Raw genomic sequence first — 21,792 nt, 5'->3', positions numbered from 1 at the left:
CTTAAATTGTTAACGTTTCTCCTGGAACTGCACTGCATTGTTATTTTGGTGTCTAACTTTTTGTGTGCATTCTCTGCAGCTTTGAAATTGTCCTTTTTTGTTCCAGCTTTTTTTTTTATTCATTTGTTTTTGTCAACTGAAGATTATTCAACAAAGAATCGAAAACGTTTGTGATATATATGGAACATCACCTAATTTTTTCTTATTTTGACACAAAAAGATCATTAAAAATTTAAAATTAATAAAGGTACAATCAAGCATATAATTCTGTTATGTTGACCAATGTTTTCTTATATAAACACTAGAATAGGAAAATAGTCAACTAAACCTTTGTCCAAGTGAAGCATGGCCATTGGCTAGTGAAAACTTAAATCTGCAGGTGGGAATAACCTATGGGAAAGCATAGCAATAAATCTGATAGGTTAATTAGCTAAACTAAACATTATGTGGATTTATAAAAACATTAAGTAACATGCATTCCATGCATTTTAAACCGACAATTTCATATGGGGATTAAACATGGAAAATTCTGTGTAGCTTAATTGCCATATATATTCATAACTTATATTTTGCGATGATATTCATTTGCTAATATCTTTCCTCCGATGAAAAGAACACATTCTTTGAAACTTTGCGGATTAAGGAAATATTTATTTTGAGTATCCTATCGAGCAATAATTCTTGTAAATTATAATTTACAATTTTAAATTGTGTTCTTTAATGACAAGCTCTATTTCCTATCTTGGCTGTATCGATATTAAGCTTTATTCGATTACTATATAAAGATGAATATTTATATTTGCTTTAAGTTTACAGTAGCCTTTGGCTTGTAAACTTAATTTTTACTTCTTGATTTTATATATATATATATATATATATATATATATATATATGCTGGCATTGCCCGGGTGTTTGTAGGTGTGTGTATGGGGGGGGGATAAGTAATAACCCTGCTTACAAAAACGGTCCTCTCGTGACAATGACCGATTCTACACATGCGTCAGATGACGTCGTGACCTGATTTACTTTAAATAGTTGAAAAACCGAACAAATTTCATGTACGTCGCGTTAGCTCAGTTGGTTAAGGCCTTGGTTCATTATCTAAACGTTTTGGGTTCGAATCGTGTGAGATGTTTTTTTTTTTTTTTTTGTTTTCAATTTTTTTAAATTTAAATATTGAACCAGTGTTATTTAAGCCATTTTTCATGCAACGTTCGTTTTTCTGCTTTTTTTTTTTTTTTTTTTTTTTTTTTTTTTTTTTTTTTTTTTTTTACTTCGATTATTCTTAGCGACATCCAAAAACACCCGGGTACCCACTGATTTTTTAAATTTTAATATCGAAACAGGCTTATTTAAGCCATTTTTCACGTGTTCGTTTTTCTGTTTTCATCGTTCATTTGTCTTACGTTAGTTTTTTTTGTGTTTTTTTTTTTATTGTTTGATCGCCGCGTAACGAGGAAAACAGAAACTGGCTTCCACAACTTGACGTTGTCGCACCTGCTAATTTCGGTTTATAAACGTCAACTTAACACACATATCAATTCACCTGTTCCCGTGGTCGAGATGGTTAGGTCGCAGGGTTTTTTTTTTTTCCATTTCCTTTCCACCTCCGCGTCAAACGTTCGGGGTTCAAGCCTACCTTTATACTAAAACTATTTTTTTTCTTTTACACCTCCAAACAACTGGCCAACGTTTTTTTTTTTTTTTTTTACAGGGTTGTTTTAATCTAGCACAAAATCAATCATTTAATTATTATATCAATCTGTGAATCTATTTTGCACTTACAAGGGGTGTGCAATAAGTAATGCCCCTGCCCCACTTCCTATAGCAGTAGAGCAACGAAACTTGGCACAGTTATTAGTCTTTCTCTACATAGGAACCACCCAGAGTTATACATTTCTCCCATCGTTTGATGCAGCTCTGGAGACCGTTTTTGTAGAACACCCCAAGTTGGTCCTCCAACCATGACGTGACTTCAGAAATCAAGACTGCATCATCTGGGAAACGCTTTCCTTTCAAAAATAACTTCATGGCTGGGAAGAGATGAAAGTCAGAGGGTTCAAGGTCAGAAGAGTAGAGAGGATTTCATAACCACATGCCCGTGCTTCTGATCTGGCGATATGCGAGTTGTGGACCGGAATGTTGTCCTGCAGGAGGAGGGTACCGTTGTTGATCTTGCCCCGCCTCTTGATTTTGATAGCTTCCCTTAATTTCCTCAAGAGTGAAGCATAATAGACTTCTGTAATCATGGTACCCTTTGCCAGGAAATCTGTCATCACTACTCCATCCTGGTCCCAGAAGACTGTGAGCATGACCTTGCCAGTGGAGTGCTGCACCCTTGCCTTCTTTGGAGGTGGTGAGTCCAAGTGCTTCCACTGCATTGACTGGGCTTTGGTCTCTGGATCATAGTGATGGACCCAGGTTTCATCCTGTGTAATCAGTCTTTTGAAAAACTTTGACTCATCTTCTTGGCACATCTCCAAATTCATCCTCAAGCACTCGGTGCGTTCTCGCTTCTGGAATGGTGTGAGCAACCTGGGAATCCATCTGGCAGACACCTTATGCATATGCAAATGGTCATGAATGATAGTTTCCACAGACCCTGTACTAATCTTGATATCAAAATGGCAGCCTCAACTTGACGAACAGATGCCTCATCAATGGCAGAAAGGGGGCGACCAGGTCTGGGACTGTTTCCACAGACTTCCGGCCATGTTTGAATTCACAATGCCAACATTTTACAAGGTCATATGATGGGGCATTATCACCATAAGTTTCTTTCATTTCATTAAGTCTCGTGTGGTGTGTGTCCTTTCAAATACAAAAACCAGATCACTGCTCGACATTCAACAGGCTTCATTTCACACCTGACTCAGTTCAAACACCTGTAAAACAGAAACCACAATTAGTTCAGAGCTGTAACTGGAAGTGGGTCAGGGGCATTACTTATTGCACACCTCTGTTATCAGAAGAAATAACAACCATCAATCCATCAAAAGTAAATAAAGTGCGTTTTAATATGATTAAAATCCGAAAATTGGAAGAGAAGCTGTAAATACCTTATAATATGTTTCCATTACGCCATAAATAATTGTAATAGGTTTATTCTTTTTTTAATTATTTATTTATTGTTGCCATTTTGTGCATGGATTACAATTTCAGTATCACATTTCTATTTCAATGATTCAAATTATAAAGGAAATATTTATTTTGAGTATCCTATCAAGCAATAATTCTTGTAAATTATAATTTACAGTCTTAATTTGTGTTCTTTAATGACAAGATCTATTTCCTATTTTGGTTGTATGTAGCTTTTTTTATTTTGGTTTCGATTACTATATAAACATTAATACCTATATTTGCTTTGGGCCATGAAATCTTATTTACACGATTGGCATCTGTTACTGCGGAAGTATATTCAAACTACTTGTACTATTTGGATTCATCGGACAACTGTAACCTCTGATCTTTTTTTTTTTTTTTTTTTACATAGGAATCACCACTTATCAAGGCCCAACGATCACTCGAGGATAAGGATTAAGAGTGTACAGTAGTCAATTGGACAACATAGTAATCGTTAGTAATGAAAATTCGGTAAATTTGTTAACTTAAGGTGAACGGCTCATCAAGAACTTGTTTATGTTGGACTTGAAAACAATCATATTGTATTCAGCTGGGAAGCAGGAAAACGGAAGACAGTTCCACAGGCGTGGAGTTCTAAGAAGGAAGCTTTGTTCATGGAATCTACGTTTAGGTTTAGGCACAGATAAAGAGTGGGAGGAATTATTGATAGTGTTTTCAGCCAGACGAGTGTTTCTTGTAAAAGTTTGGCGAGGGGGGGGGCATAGATTGAAGCTCAGTCGAGCACTTGCTATGAAAATAATGATAAAGCAGAGACACTCGCAACATCTCTTCTGTGAGATAGAGGTTGCAGGGAAGAGAAAAGGACATCTCCTACCTTCAGCTGTATTTTGTCAAACTCAGGAATGTTTCTGTCGAACTCATATTCAAACCACATTTTTCTTTTTTGAAACAACAGCATTGAGGAATCTTTTGATGTTGAGATTTTTTCTAACTTTCTTTGATTATCTCACGGAGTTACTTCAAGTTACTTAAACATTTCTTTTCAATTATGTTGACTTTCTTGTGCTTTGCCAGTATAATGCATGTTTCAAATGCCCCAAAGATATCGCCACGATAACAAAACTTTCAAATAATCTTCGCCATCCAAATATACTTTCTCTACATCTGAGTTCTCATCCAACTCCATCGTGTTGCACTTCTTGCACTCAAACTGGCTCTCATTTCTCAATCTACCTGTTATTCCAGTGCACCTTTTGTGTATTTAGTGTTTACGAATATCACAAAATGTTTTAATTGCACCCGACTTCCTTTCAGCAAACTTTTCTCTTTATGGGGACTTTTCTAACACTACAACCACTTTATTTATTGTATTTATTTGCTTCCCCACGAAAGCAAATTAGGCACAAGGCCGTTTTTAATGTGGGGTAAAAACCAGCTCCCCTAAAATAGGCAAAAAGGGGACACTCTGGTTACCAAAAATAAGAATTGTCCCAGTATAGAGGGTTTCCCCTTCATTGACTGGTACAAATTATCAAAGTGCAGCATCTGCAGAACAGTTTGATCCCGGCCCGAAGGCCAAGAATAACAGAAAAAAGGCAAGTGGACTGTTATTCTCATCTTCAGAGCTGTTGTCGTTTCACCACATTTCAGCCAACTCGTCCTCTCGTCAGGTGATTCTTTGGGGCCCGTAGTACAGTAGATTGAGGCATTAGATTTCTACTGTTTCAGGTTAGGGTTAGGGTCAGGTGAGCATTGTCTGAAGATAGTGGTTTCAATTCTACCCAAAGCAGATCAGAGGATTCGTTGGCCAAAACATGGTGAGACAACAACTATGGAAGGCAGTAGTTACTGGGAATACAGTTACGTGACTCGGCATTCCTATTCTGTCGTAGTTAATCACCTGAAGAAGGCCAGAAGATGAGTTGGCCAAAACATGTTGAAACAGCAATAACTATAAAGATGAGGATAACAGTCCGCAAATAAATAAATACACAAATTACTTATCTCAAAGGATTTCAATAAAAAAAAAATAATGCGCTACAACTACTGATTATCATTTTGATCTTGGTAACGTTCATTCTCAGACCTTTACTTTCTATAACATTTTTTCAAGTCTTCAACAAAAATTAAAATGAGACTAAAACTGATAGCAAAAAAGGTTGATAAGCCATAAAACAGATAAGCCAAGTTTAAACTCAAGAAATTTGAGTTTTTATAAAAGTTTTATCATCAAAAATGATTTTTTAACAAATGATTGATTATAAGGTTTTTATCTAACTTCTGGCAAGAGACCATATGGCTTTTTAGTTAAAAAAACAAACAAAAAATCAAAAACATTTTTTTGAGGTATCTAGTTCAAAAAACGAATGTTTCACAGATTTCAGTTTTATGTAGCCGTGTGTGAAATGTTTGTATTTTTCCTTTTTGGCCAAGAGATGTCTTTAGTTTCAAATGATGAATTAGATATACATCCGGAATTAGATATGGCCTGTGTAGATAAAGAAACAACTTTCATCTTATTTTTTGTTGCCAAAGGGTCTTGTTTTCGTTTTGCCTGTTTCCCTCCTTAAAAAGAAAGGAAAACTAATATGTACAGTGTAGCACAAAAGTGAGTACACTCCTCACATTTCTTCAAATATTTAAGTATATCTTTTCATTGTGTCAAAAAATAATTTTTTCAGTGTTGTCCCATGAAGAGATATACTTAAATATTTGAAGAAATGTGAGGTGTGTACTCACTTTTGTGAAATGTGAGGGGTGTACTCACTTTTGTGAAATGTGAGGGGTGTACTCACTTTATATATATTTTAGCAAATCGATGTTTTTTAAATAGATGCAACTGAGTGTGAACTTTTAAAACTTTTAATCCAGTTTTTTTTTTAACATTAATTCTGTATATTTTGTTTATGAAAAATAAACAAAATAGCATTGAAAATCAAAATGCCATATATATTTAGAGAGAGAGAGAGAGAGAGAGAGAGAGAGAGAGAGAGAAAGAGAGGTAGATAGATAGATAGATAGATATCCTTATATTTGTATATCTTTTCTCTTCTAATGAAAAGCATTTCACCTTGAAATACCTTGGCATAAGAGGTTTTTCTTTTTTTTTTTCCCCCCACCTTATTTTCACCCTTATTGATCTGCTGATACAATAAAGTTTCTATGTAACTTTTATTTCTCATCTTTTATTATATGAATTGCTTCTCTTAACCGTGTAGAGTGTTTGCTATCTGGACAGGTTTGCTTTGTTAAAGATAATGTCTTTATCAGATCTATTTGTTATAGTATATATTAGTAGTTTGGCAAGATCACAGGAGAGACAACTCGAGCAAGAAAACTGAAGCTGGCCTGCAGGACACTATGTACAAAAGTAGGCAAATTTGGGCATATTTTATTTGTTTGAAAATATAGATTCTTTTTTTTTACCAACTGTCATAAAATTTTAACCATAGAATAGTATTATAATCTTCAAAAAGCCTACAAATTTTCATGTAGTTTTGTCCCATGGAAGCAAAGATATAAGCATTTTAATATTCAATTTGGCTACCAGTATTGATATATCTATATATATATATATGGATATAGCAATACAGTATATATATATATATATATATATATATATATATATATATATATATATATACTTCCAGAAATTAGATTGCAAATTAGTGAATCTAATAGTTTCAAGTCTTACAAAATTTTATAGGAGCAGAGCTCTATGGACAAATTTATCTTTAGTTGACCTTTGACAACTAAATATTTTCGTTTATTAGTCAAATAGAAAAGTTACTAGCCAAACCCACATGATTTTTAGAATATGATATCTTTGTTCTGTGACGAGTATGTACATCGTAAAGATTTTTCTGCGTATTTTTTAAATAAGTGTAATTCTAAATGTATAATAAATTTTATAACCTCAAAGGTGTGAGTTCCATATAGAAACGTTGATTTAATTTGAATAAAATAAAATACGCATCAAGTGCGCTTCAAAGCCAAATCACAACGTAATACTAGAGAAATAAACAAATACTTTACTTGTTTGAAATTTATAACATAATTATATTTCGGAGCCAAACTCCATCATCAGTATGTTATTTTCTTTCTTTTTCCTTTTCTTCTTTCTTGCTATGTTGTAAAGTTGGAGTAAGAAAAATCTATTTGTAAAGAGCTGTGTGTTGTATCTCAGCGGTTGTATTATGAAATGTTAGAGCAGTGCGTAGGTAAAAAGAAAATGTCAAGGGTGTGAGTTTACAACATAGCAAGAAAGAAGAAAAGGAAAAAAAAAAAGAAATAAAACAACATACTGAGGATGGAGTTTGGCTCCAAAATATAAAGTAAAATATTTGTTTATTTTTCTAATATTACGTTGTGATTTGGCTTTCAAGCACACTTGATGCGTATTTTATTTTAACAAATTTTATGTTGATACTTGAAGGTGTAAACAATCTAAAAAAAATCAAAAAAGAGTATATTGTTCTATTAAACTTTTATTTTTTAAATACTTTAACTTTGTTCGTTTTATAAAAAAAAAAGTTGAAAAGATATTTTTTACTCAGTAGTGAGCTTTGAAAGATTGTCAGTGAAAGAAATACAATTGTCAAAAGATAAGCGTTTTATTATTTCTAGTCGACAATTTGAAAAATCAGTCACATTTGTGAGTGATTTTTCAGTTTCGCTTGCAATGTAGAGCTCTGTAGAGGTAATATTTATATAAGACTAGCAAGGCCACCCGGCGTTGCTCTGGACCGTATACGACAATGAGAAAAATTTTGAACATACCTGTTATTCTTAGAATAGAGAAAGCTTTTATTTTACCTATCCTAGGACGGGTATTACACAACATATGTATCGAATAAGTGTACCTTCATAGGACAGGAAATTTACAGCACGTATGTGGAAAAAAAATTTCTTACCTAGGGCGGGTAATGTACAATACATATTTAAAATTATTACCATAAGTTTCTGTTGTGCTAAATTTTCGGTATGTCACAGGTAAGAGTGTGTTTGTTTTTACATCAGAGTGCTATAGTGAAGAAGCACCAGATTTTTTATATAAATATATTACACGATTTTCGATTTTGATAACTTATGTACGTCACAGATAAGAATTTCTTTGTTTTTCATACGGGTACTTCACTGTACAAGTACCTTATTTCCTGGGTAGGATACTGTAGAAGTACCATTTCTTTTCTAATTAAAAATGTAAAAACTCGATACTTTTAAGTAATTTTCTTTTGTGCTAAATTTTCTGTGCGTCTAGAGTAAGAATTTGTTTTTTTTTTTTCATCTATTGCTATAGTGAAGTAGCACCTTATTTCTCATTTAAAAGTCATGCTATTCGATTATATAACAGGATTTTCGGTTTTAATGGCATGTCACAGGTAGAATTTTATTTGTTTTTCATATGAGTACTATACTACACAAGCACCTTATTTCGTGGGTAGGATAATGTGCAAGTACCTTTTTTATAATATATAGATGAAACTACTCTATGATTTTGCATAATTTTCTTTTGTGCAAACTTTTCCGTATGTCATAGGTGAGAGTTTGTTTTTATAATAGAGTGCTATAATAAAGAAGCACCTTATTTCTTATATAAATGTCATACTACTCGAATATATTATATAATTTTTGATTTGGATTACTTTTATGTACGCCACAGATAAGATTTCCTTTGTTTTTCATATGGGTACTATACTGTACAAGTACCTTATTTCTAATGTAAAAATGAAAGAACTCGATACGTTTATGTAATTTTCTGTTGTGTTATATTTTCTGTACACCAGGGGTAATTTTGTTATCCGGGTGCTATAGTGAAGAAGCACCTTATTTCTCATATGTAAGTCATACTACTTGAATATTAAACGGGATTTTCGGTTAATAACTTTCATGTATGTCACATGTAAGATTTTCTTTGTTTTTTCATGAGTACTATACTACGCAAGTACCTTATTACTTTGATAGAATTTCTTGTACACATAAATACATTAAAAAGTGATCATTATATGTGATTTTTGGAATACTACTATACAAATATACAAACATATATAATACATTAAATTTATATTGATCAGTTAATTAGTATAGGAGTGAATCGAATACATACAAATATATACGTATATATGTATACTAATCGTTCATAATGATCGGTTAATTAGTTTAAGAGTGAATCCATAGAAATATATAAACATAATTATAATGCACAATGATCGGTTAATTACTTTAGGAGTGAATCGAATGCATAAAAATATATAAACATATACACATAATTAAAATTAATGATGATTGGTTAATTAGTTTAGGAGTGATTCCAATGCATAAAAATATATAAGCATATACACATAATTAAAATTCATAATGATCTGTCAATTAGTTTAGGAGTGAATCCAATACATACAAATATATAAACATATACGCATAATTAAAATTCATAATGATCGGTTAATTAGTTTAGGAGTGAATCCAATACATACAAATATATAAACATATACGCATAATTAAAATTCATAATGATCGATTAATTAGTTTAGGAGTGAATCCAATACATACAAATATATAAACATATACGCATAATTAAAATTCATAATGATCGGTTAATTAGTTTAGGAGTGGATCCAATACATACAAATATATAATCATATAAACATATTTAAAATTCATAATGATCTGTCAATTAGTTTAGGAATGAATCCAAGACATAGAAATATATAAACATATACACATAATTAATATTCTTAATGATTGGTTAATTAGTTTAGGAGTAAATCTAATACAGATGCCATTACTTAATCTATTTACGTGGTTTTTAGAATGTAGCAAATAAGCCGATATATCATATATATATTTGAATATGACATTTTCGTTACGTAAAGCAAAAACATTCCCCTGCATTTTTTTTTTTAATAAAACTGTTATTGTGTATTCATTGTATAACATTTAAACATCAAGAATATCGGAATGTAGAAAGAAAAAAAAAAAAAGAAATGATTGGGATCGAAACCGCAACACTTATGCTAGTAATCGATCACGTTAGCTATTGCACCAAAGAGACAGTCGCTTTCAAAACGTTGTGAAATATCTTAATAAATACATTTCTCTTTTACTCGATGTAACGCGTGTGCATAATGACACCATTGTGCTGCTATGCTCGTCAAGGTGTTATTGCTTTCAAGTTAGAACCCTTTTTTGAATCCGTTAGCAATTATTTTAATCAATTAAATGCCGCTAATAAAATTCTGCACCAAAAATGTAATCTTTTGAGCTATTGCACTTCGTCTAACGATCATCCGTCTAGGAGGAGATACAAATTGAAAAACAGAGACAGACACACACACAGACACAGTGAGATTTATATATTAGATAATCCTAGTCAAATAAAATTGCTCAATATAATAGATAGAGCAAATACAATTAGTTTATATATTTAAAAATTCATTTTGAAATAATTACTTTTCAAAACAAACATTTGTTGTAAACAAAGAATACAATGTTTAAATGATTTTCTTAATCGATGGATTTTCAATGTAAGTACATCTCCTCAGAGGAAAATCGCTAGCAAAATATTAATACTGGTTTGAAATTATTTTGCTAAATAGCACATACAATAAAAATATTAAAAAGTAAACCCCTTTAAGGGACATAGAGAATGGGAATGAATGTTGAAGGCAGAAAAAGGATATGAACTTTAATATCCAAATAAATTAATCCTTGAAAGTAGGATTGTATTATTAAGATCCATATTGGTTGAAGATCGGTAGAATGAAGGTAAAAAACCAAATATCCCTGGTAAAACATCCAAAGTAGTTGGCAGCAATCCTTTGTGAATGTAATTAATCCGTTTCATTTTTGGTTGTATTCAACCAGATGTAGTATGTTCATTAGCATAATTTTTAAATCCAAATGATCATGGTGTAAGTTCCATTTAGTTAAAGGACAAAATAAAATATAGTTGTTATATTTTGAATTGGATTTAAAATTAAGATTCGGGAATGATGCCAAGCGGTGAGCATTTAAAAAGATTTTTTTACCTCCATTCTACAAATTTTCAACCAATATGGATCTTAATAATACCATTCTGCTGTAGTATTCAAAGCTGGTGACGTTACCACTGTACCAACGTGACACGCATATGAACTAATTAAAAATTACAAATAAACTTAGATGAATGTACAAAATGTATAACGATTTTTTTCAATTTTGACCCCTCAAAAACAATTTCAATCACTAAAGACCCATAAAAGAACAGTACATAAAAAATCCAATCATTTGAGGACCCTAGTGTCGCTCTGCGACTTTTAGTTTCAGAAAAGATAGTTTGAAAAATAGTAACAGACAGACAGACAGACGTTATATATCAGATTATTTCTAGGAAAACATTGCATACTTAGTAGAGGAACCACAAAAAGCTTGCCAACATCGTCAGTGAAAGTGATTTTTGTAGAATTTACTAGATTCAAACATGGGACATCCAGATCATCAATCTGTATCACTAACCATTTAATCATCATCACCTTCGACTTATAACTGATTGTTAACCAACGATATTAATTATGACACCATGGGTTTAGGTAAAAATTATGTACAGGTCTCAAGTTCAATTAGATGAAATGTTTCTGTACTGCTATGAATAATCCTAATCATTTTTTCTTTTCTTTGTTTTTATCTCTTTATATTAGATGAACCTGAAAAGAAAGATATCAGTACTGATCCTGAAACAAAGGGCAAGAAAATCCGAGGGGTCGGATTCGGCAATATATTTGAAAGGGGCCCAATTAAATTGAGACCTTCAACAGGCGGATGGAAACCTGAGGCTGATGATGCAAAGGTAACTAATTTAGATTAAACATTTTTATTAATAACATTTACACTTCTTTCTTCAATCGAACTATATTTTGTAAAAATAAATTTCAATGCCTGACTTGTCCACCAATTTCAGTTATGATTTTTTTTTTTTTAAAAAGGCGTCACCACTTATCAAGGCCGATAGGCCACTCAAGGATAAGGGTTAAAGAGTGTAGAGTAGTCAAAAGGACAATATAGTAATCGATAGTAATGGAAGTTCGGTAAATTTGTTAACTTAAGTGGAATGGCTCATCAGATACTTGTTCACGTTGGACTTAAAGACAACCATATTATAGACGGCTGGAAAGCAGGAAAACGGAAGACAATTCCACAGGCGTGCAATTCTAAGAAAGAAGCTTTGATCATGGAATCTATGTTTAGGTTTAGGCACAGATAAAGAGTGGGGAAAATTATTGATAATGTTTTCGAGTGTTTCTTGTGAAAGTTTGGCGAAGGGGGACCATAGATTGAAGCTCAGTTGAACACTTTCCATGAAAATAACGATAAAGCAGAGACAAACTCGCAACATCTCTTCTGTGAGATAGAGGTTGCAGCGAAGAGAAAAGGACATCTTCCACTAGGCCATGAAGTCTATTTTGAACCCTATCAAGGCAGGACAAGTCTTTTCTAGTAGCTCCTGCCTATATGTAGCAACAGTATTCCATGCTTGGACGTATCTGGCTCTTATATAGATAGAGAATTGCATCAGCAGTGAGATATCTACTGGATCGATAGAAGGATCTGACCATTTCTCCAGCTGCCTTGGCAACAGATTTGATGTACGTATTCCATTTAAGATCAGGAGTAAAGATCAAGCACAGTCATTTTTTTACCATCGTTCAATGATAAAAACATCTGGATGTGACATACAAAAATGTTAACAAACTCTGATTCTTTTTGTTGTAATGGCTTAAGTTCAGGAACTTTTTTGATAGACATTGTCTTGGGGTTTAAGGTTCACTTGTTAGATACTGTGACTCCCGGTAGTGTGCCAGATTGCCATAGAGTTATACAAAGATAAACTGTTTTTAAAAAAAATTAAATATTTTAATAGCAGCAGAATATTGTTAAAATAAAAATTTGTAAAACATTTAGCAAGTTATAAAAAAAAAACGTATTAAAAAATGAAATATTTTGATAGCAGAAGAATATCGTTAGAAAAGAAATGTTTAACAAATTTAGGAATTGATACAAGCTAAGATATTATGAAAAAAATGAAATATTTTTATAACAGTACAATATTGTTGAAATAAAAATTTGTAAAACATTTAGCAAGTTATAAAAAAACTTATTAAAAAATGAAATATTTTGATAACAGTACAATATTGTTAAAATAAAAATTTGTAAAACATTTAGCAAGTTATAAAAAAAAACTTATTAAAAAATGAAATATTTTGATAACAGTACAATATTGTTAAAATAAAAAGTTGTAAAACATTTAGCAAGTTATAAAAAAAAACTTATTAAAAAATGAAATATTTTTATAACAGTACAATATTGTTGAAATAAAAATTTGTAAAACATTTAGCAAGTTATAAAAAAACTTATTAAAAAATGAAATATTTTGATAACAGTACAATATTGTTAAAATAAAAATTTGTAAAACATTTAGCAAGTTATAAAAAAAAACTTATTAAAAAATGAAATATTTTGATAACAGTACAATATTGTTAAAATAAAAATTTGTAAAACATTTAGCAAGTTATAAAAAAAAACTTATTAAAAAATGAAATATTTTGATGACAGTACAATATTGTTAAAATAAAAAGTTGTAAAACATTTAGCAAGTTATAAAAAAAAAACTTATTAAAAAATGAAATATTTTGATAACAGTACAATATTGTTAAAATAAAAATTTGTAAAACATTTAGCAAGTTATAAAAAAAACTTATTAAAAAATGAAATATTTTGATAACAGTACAATATTGTTAAAATAAAAAGTTGTAAAACATTTAGCAAGTTATAAAAAAAACTTATTAAAAAATGAAATATTTTGATAACAGTACAATATTGTTAAAATAAAAAGTTGTAAAACATTTAGCAAGTTATAAAAAAAAAATTATTAAAAAATGAAATATTTTTATAACAGTAGAATATTGTTAAAATAAAAATTTGTAAAACATTTAGCAAGTTATAAAAAAAACTTATTAAAAAATGAAATATTTTTATAACAGTACAATATTGTTAAAATAAAAATTTGTAAAACATTTAGCAAGTTATAAAAAAAACTTATTAAAAAATGAAATATTTTGATAACAGTACAATATTGTTAAAATAAAAAGTTGTAAAACATTTAGCAAGTTATAAAAAAAAACTTATTAAAAAATGAAATATTTTGATAACAGTACAATATTGTTAAAATAAAAATTTGTAAAACATTTAGCAAGTTATAAAAAAAAACTTATTAAAAAATGAAATATTTTTATAACAGTAGAATATTGTTAGAAGATAAATTTTTCAAACAAAATATTTACAAATTTATAATAAAAAATTTAGAATTTTAGTTTAGAAACCAAACTATAATATTTACCAAATATTATTTTTATGATGGCCTTTTACGTCCAGTAATAGCCTGGGGATTCTTTTGATTGACACTATCTTTAAGGTAATACTGAAGAATACATTACAGATACTTTGAATGAAGATGGAAATCAGGTTTTCAGAACGATGGTTGAGATTACTTGGATAAAGAATCAACAACAGCAGTTGTTGTACCTTGTTAAACAAGCAGGAACAAATAATAAATTCGGGAAAACTGCCCATTATTAACTCAAAACCTAAACTATTCAACAGGTATTTATATCTCCCTAGAATTTATTTAGGCTTAAGATCCAGTGAGTATGAACTCCATTCATGATCCAATTTTTGTTTTTACTAAGAGGCCCTAAATAACATTGAATGGGGATAAAATAAAGACTTTTGTCACTTAAACTTTATAAATGAGTGAGGCATAAACTGAAGTTTATTTGTAGAATATATGGTTGAATTGTAGAAAAAAAATGTAAATTTTATTAATGGTTCTATGAGTAGAATTTGTTTTTAGAGTGGGCGGTTCATTCTGTACCCCCCCCCCCTCCATTTTCAATGGCAAAATAGCCATTAGAAACATTAACTGCATTGGTTACCATATTACAGAGTTGTGTCCCTTTGTTGAGGTGTAATAATCAGTTAAAAATCATCCATATTTTTTAGATTGATGAAATACTTTGATATAAATGATTCTATTTTCTTCAATTTTTTTTCTATCTGGTTCAGTGAGGTAAATGAGGGCAATCCTTACATCATTTTCTAGATAGATATAAATAGCCATTGAATAGTTTAGGCCTTGAGTTAATTAATAATGAACGTTTTGCTTGAATTTCTATTTGTCCCAACTAGCCCAACAATCCAAATAATATAAATTATTTTATTTGCTTTAACACAGGAATAACAAAATTTAACTCTTTCTTTTGGAAATTTGCCCCTCCGTCATCATTTAGAATGAATGCTTTTTCTGGCAAAGGAAGAAAAAAAAAAAAGCTGTATTCTAGGTCGGCAGTATTTTTGCGTTACCAGTCACCTGAGATGTCAGAAATTTTCTGTTTCTATTTCTATCCTTGTGGCCATATCACTAATAAGAGTACTGGAGGTAAATGTTTCTTCTGGGCTGACTTTATTCGCCTGATAGTCAGGGACCCGAACCTTGGAGTAACCACTAAGGAAGCTGTCCTCTCAGCAGGTGCAAAGTACTGGGGCTGCTGTATTGTCATTTGGTGACTGGATCCTGCAGTAGCTTCTGGTGGGGCTTCTCGATGCCATATTAGTGGGTAATTGTTATGGCTTTACTTTATCATGGGCTACAAAAAAAATATTTCTTTTGTTTCTTTTTCTCCCTTACTTTTCCTCTCTGCTCTGCTCTAACCAAGTCCGTCGACCTGTTCCACAAATCTCAAAAACTCCATCATGAAAAGTCTCTAGAAAGAATACACACAGAACTCCAACTTCCAATGTGGACCCCCCACTACCATCTCTCCTTCTCCAATATCAGGGGTCTTCCAGAGATTGAAACCCAATTACAGGAGACCAAACCAGACATATTATTTCTAAATGAAACTGGCATTGGACTGATTGTCCCTAGATAAGTTCGTAATTAAAGGATACTCAAACTTAACATCAAAATCTGACCCCCCCCCCGATCACCATGGGCATGGAATATTTGCCTATATTAGAGATGGCTTTCCATGTAGTAGGGAAATCTCCAGAGAAGACCCTAAATTACCCTATATGTGCTTTTGGGTTGCACTTGCTTACATCACTGCATTTATATTTGCCCTTTATCGGCCTCACAACAGCGGGGTTACTATTTTTAAGAGCATATGTGAGAAAATTGACCACATCCTGTCTGCTCATCCTTTGGCTAACATTCACGCCTGTGGAAACTTCAATGTTCACAATGTGGAATGGTTAGCCCTTTCAAACAAGACAGATGATGGGAGGAGGTTCTGTCACGATTTCTCCATTGCTTATGACCTTACTCAGATTGTTAAGGAATCCACCCTTATGCCCAACACTGATGATCAGCATGCAAGTCTCCTAGATCTTTTTCTCACAACTTGCCTTGAGCTATGTTCATCCTCTGTTCTGTCTCCACTGGGATATTCTGACCACTTGGTTGTCTCTTTTAAGATAAAAACAAAATGTCCTCAGATATACCTCTCCATCGTACAGTATATCGATACTCTATGTCTGACTGAGATAGCTTCCGTACATTATATCAGATCTACCCCTACATTCTATGTTTAAAAAGAATGCGTCCTCTATAGTATCAGACCTGACAGAATGGTTAACTATAGGTATAGACTGCTTCATACCCTCTAAAAAAAAATTGCATCAAAAACCTAACAGCCAGCCATGATTCTCCCCAGAACGTGCTGCTGCCATTACGCACAGAAATCACCTTTTTCATTGCTTCCAACGTAATAGATGTACTGAGACTAAAACTATCTCCAGGACTGTCAGCGACCACTGTAAAAAAAGTAATAAAGAATGTGAGAGAGTGGTATGCTCAGTCCATCGTCCAAAGAAGCTTAGCAGCAGCTTGGTTCTCACTAATTTTGGCAAATAACAAACAAGGTCTTAAACAGGAGCGTATGCTCTATGCCATCCTTCATTAATGGACCTGAGGTAATCTTGTCAGCATCATACAGTCAAACTCCTTGCCAAGAACTTTGCAGCTAATTCTACTCTATGCAATCAAGGCCGCCAACCACCTATGTTTCCTCCTGTATCTGAAAACATGTTATGCAACATACAAATATCTGTGCGTGATGTTGCAAAGCTAATCAAAAACCTTGATTCCAGTAAAGCAACTGGCCCTGATGACATTCTAATTATAATGTTGAAGAAGCTTCACCAAAACTAGCTCCCATGATGCAATTCTCTATCTATATAAGAGCCAGGTACATCCAAGGATGGAGTATTATTGCTACATCTGGGTAGGAGTTGCTAGAAAGACCTTCTCCTGCCTTGACAGAGTTCAAAATAGACTTTGTAGCCTCGTAGGGGATGCCCTTTTCTCTTTCCTGCAACCTCTTTCTCACAGAACAGATGTTGCGAGCATGTCTTTTCTCTATCGTTATTTTCATGGCAAGTGCTCGTCTAAGCTCCAATCTATGGCCCCTTCTTGCCAAACTTTCATGAGAAACACTTGTTTATCTGAAAACACTATCAATAATTTCCCCCACTCTTTATCTGTGCCTTAACCTAAATGTGGATTCCATGAACAAAGCTTTCTTGGAACTGCACACCTGTGAAACTCTGTTCCTACTTTCCAACTGATTAGAATATGGTTATTTCCAAGTCCAATGTTAACAGGTTCTTTATGAGCCGTCCTCTTAAGTAATCCAATTTACCCAATTTCAACTACTAACGATTACTACGACATTTTCCCATTGACTACTTTACACTCTTTAACCCTTATCCTCAAGTGACCTCTGGGCCTTGATAACTGGTTACTTCTTTGCAAAAAAAAAAAAAAAAAATAGTGTGATCATCTGGTGACTCAGAAGATTATAACAATCCCAAGTTGAAGTTTGTTAATGTTTCAGTGCAGCTATATAATTGTCTTGATTTGGTTACCCTCCCTCATGCAGGCAAAGAAAATCACATAAAACACTTTTAATGTGAAGAATTCCAGCTCCAAACAAAGAGGGTCTCATCCTTGTGTTACAACATATATTGAAATGTTGAATAAAAATAGCATCTTTTTCTTTTTTTTGGCAGCAAAACATCTGTCAAAACTGGTGTATTTTCGATATTTAAAATCCTTTTTGACACTTTTCATAGTCGCATCTAATATATCAAATGAAATCGTCCAGATTTCGTCTTTAGACCTAAATAGCATGGCAGCTAACAAATGGACATTTGATTCTAACTAGCCTTCTTCTGTTGAAAATTGATGCACTTAAGGAAAATAAATTTTCATCAGAATTAATTTCTTAGCTAATAAAAGTTAAAATATTTTTTGCATGGGTGTCATCTTCGTTTTCAGTAAAAAATGTAAATTAAAGATGGAAGCCAATTTTGCTAAATTACAAATGATTAAATGCTAAATTACAAATAATTGCATGCTAAACTATAAATGATTAAATGCTAAACTATAAATGATTAAATGCTAAACTATAAATGATTAAATGCTAAACTATTAATGATTAAATGCTAAACTATTAATGATTAAATGCTAAACTATTAATGATTAAATGCTAAACTATTAATGATTAAATGCTAAACTATAAACGATTAAATGCTAAACTATAAACGATTAAATGCTAAACTATAAACGATTAAATGCTAAACTAAATGATTAAATGCTAAACTATAAATGATTAAATGCTAAACTATATAAATGATTAAATGCTAAACTATATAAATGATTAAATGCTAAACTATATAAATGATTAAATGCTAAACTATAAATGATTGAATGCTAAACTATTAATGATTAAATGCTAAATTACAAATAATTGCATGCTAAACTATAAATGATTAAATGCTAAACTATAAATGATTAAATGCTAAACTATAAACGATTAAATGATTAACTATAAATTATTCTACAAAGTAAATGCTTCAGTTTAATCAATTAAGCATTAACAAAATGTAAATGACAACAAAATTACAGTTCTGTTTAAAAACAAAAAAAAAAGCAGTTTCATAAATAAATTTCATTAAAAACAAAACCAAATTACATAGACTTAGGATATTTTCTAAGTATTGCCAACACATTTGATTAAAGAGCAAGGGAGCTAACTGTTTATTGTTCATTCATTATTGGTATAACATACCGCAGTGTACTTTTTGAACACTGCACACAATGATTTCCTTCATATTATAAAATATTGATAATGCAAATGTCTTATTTTTTTTTTTTTTAGGGTGAAAAGTCTCCGCCTGGAAATATTTCTACTCCAGTTAAGAAAAACAGACCTTGTAAGTAATTGAATTATCTCTCTTTAAGTATGATTTCAAACATACAAATTGATAATACTGAAATGATTTGGAACACCCTAGAGAAGAACATTTAATAAACCCTAATCATTTTGAAAAGATTTAAAATTTGATCCAACACGGTTACCTCCCTTCAATCCATGATCTATCTCATTTTGAAGGGGTTCAGAAATTGGAATGATTAAACCTTACTTTTTGTGGTGTCTGATTGAATTAATAATGGAGTATTAAGGTATTTTAACATATCTTCTACCTAGGAAGGTGATGATAGATGTAGTTGACTCTTTTAAAAAGGTTTGTGGAAACGATTTTATACATAAACTGTGATACGCATTCTGAAAAAGTATATTTTTTTATTATTAATCGTCATATACATTTTTGTAACATGCTATGTGTGTATATATATATATATATATATGATTTTCAGAATGTGAGAGATTATATATAATAAATTCCACAGCCAAATAACGTCGCAGCCATTTTCTGAAAATCCTATCATTAATTGCTCGCTAGGTTAGCATTGTTGGATTGCATCATCCTTTCGAGTTTAAACTCCTTTTTGTGAGACGTTGGCTTGGGGTTATTAGCTGGTTTGATGACCGCATCCCTTGTCGAGATGAAGTAGTTCCATTTCATAGTCGGATTTCGCTGTGGTTTGCTTGATCTATGTTAGTTAATAGGATTTCTTGTACGCGGGGCGTTTGCTCAGTGGGCAGAGTACTTGCCTCGCATGCAAGAGACTCGGGTTTCGAATCCTGAGTTTGGGTATGTTTAACTGATGAGCCCAAATGAGGGTGAAACTCGAGTCTTGGACTTCTGGTTCGTTGACTGTCATGGCTCTTGTGGGCTGCGACGTTGTTTATCTATGTTAACACACCAGTTCCTCTCAGATCACTGAAGTTAAGCAAAGTTAGTCTGGTCAGTACTAAAATGGGTGATGTATGTACTCTCCTCTTATCTCGGCATTGTTTCTGGTCAGTCTTGAGCCTTTCCTTGCTACTAGACCCAAGCAGTGCCGATTCAGAAGTGTGGTTAAGGATTGTGCAACCCTTGCCTCACAATTTCACACACAGCTGCCCATACTTGGGTGTCCATTGTCTCTTGAGACTGAACGGAGACATTGCACATATACATATATATATATATTTTGAAACTGATACATGGGAAAATTTTTTTACCTGATTGATATAATCAAAGATTTGCCGGATACCCAATGAAACTAAAGAAAAACTGTGGAAATATGTATATATTGGATTGTTATCAGCTTTCTTGGATTTATTACAATACGCGTTGGATCTTTTTACCTGCCGAATACTAAGAGTTTCCATTACGGGATTTAGCATACTTTCGATTTAAAGTTCAATATCCTTTTGTTTGTTTTTGTTTTTTTGCTGCATCAATATCCAATTTCCCTTATTCTACGTAGCTAAAATGATTTAAAAACTTTAAAAACATTTAATTTAATTTTCTATGTTTATTACCTTTAGCAAATTAGGGGCAAACCTTTTATAATATTTGCTAATATTTTTCCTCCGAGGAGATGTATAAACATTGAAAACTCATCGGTTAAAGAAATATATTTTACTATACTGTATTCTTTGTCTTGCATACAATAACATTTCTATATTTGAAATTTAACTTTTTCAAATCACAAATTTTAAATTCCTAAATTATGATATATATATAGAGAGAGATATGTATATATTTTTTTCTTCAATATGAATAATTTAAAAAAAAAAAAAAATCAATATACATTTTGTTGATCTCATGTGATCATAGCTTTTAGAGTTAATAATCAAATTATTTCCATGGATACGTAGCTTTTGACATGTTGGTATCAATAAAATACTTATTTTATATATGTAATTTTTTTGATAAGTATTTTTAATATCCCTAGGTGTATGTTTCATGTTTTAACTCACAATCATCAATGCAGACGAAGTAACGGCACCATGGGTTGAACAATTCTGACCGCAGACTCAAATAATTAAAATCTGATGGCTACATCAAAGTGTAGTATCTATTCTTCAGATGCTGCACTTCTATTTCTTGTTCTCTTTCGGTGGAGGAGAAATCCTTCACGACTGAGACAATTTTTATTTTTGTACCTTTTCTCCACGTTAAAAAACGACCCTGGTGTCTAACTCTGTCCCGTGGGGAGGCATAGTAAATAGGTACATTTTAAATGCAAGAAATATAAAGCCTTTATTATTTTATTCTTATAAACAGTGTAAGAAACAGTTCTATCTATCAAAGGGAGAGAACTCACAATCTTGGTAGATTTGAATTTTTTTTATTTCTCTGAAAGTGCTCAACTTAAACAGAACTTAATTTTTTAATAAGTAGTTTTAATGTCCAAATATGTTTCAGATTTTTACAAAT

General features: G+C 31.8%; 1 protein-coding gene across 24 annotated transcripts in view; it reads left to right on the top strand.

Moving 5' to 3' along the window:
* Positions 1-21,792, top strand: part of LOC145296919 (SH3 domain-containing kinase-binding protein 1-like) — a 452,874-nt gene that overhangs the window by 243,347 nt on the left and 187,735 nt on the right. For all 24 annotated transcript variants that reach the window (XM_080143107.1, XM_080143091.1, XM_080143089.1 and 21 more), the window contains 2 exons: positions 11,760-11,908; positions 19,338-19,392. In XM_080143107.1, coding sequence (XP_079999233.1) covers positions 11,760-11,908; positions 19,338-19,392 — 204 coding nt within the window. The remainder of the gene's footprint in view (positions 1-11,759; positions 11,909-19,337; positions 19,393-21,792) is intronic.

The sequence above is a fragment of the Euprymna scolopes genome, chromosome 17 (assembly GCF_053919585.1).
Source record: "Euprymna scolopes isolate OS-2025 chromosome 17, ASM5391958v1, whole genome shotgun sequence".
In the NCBI taxonomy this organism is placed as follows: domain Eukaryota; kingdom Metazoa; phylum Mollusca; class Cephalopoda; order Sepiida; family Sepiolidae; genus Euprymna; species Euprymna scolopes.
Note: the sequence above shows the minus strand (reverse complement) of the source record. Positions and strands in the feature narration are given on the sequence as shown.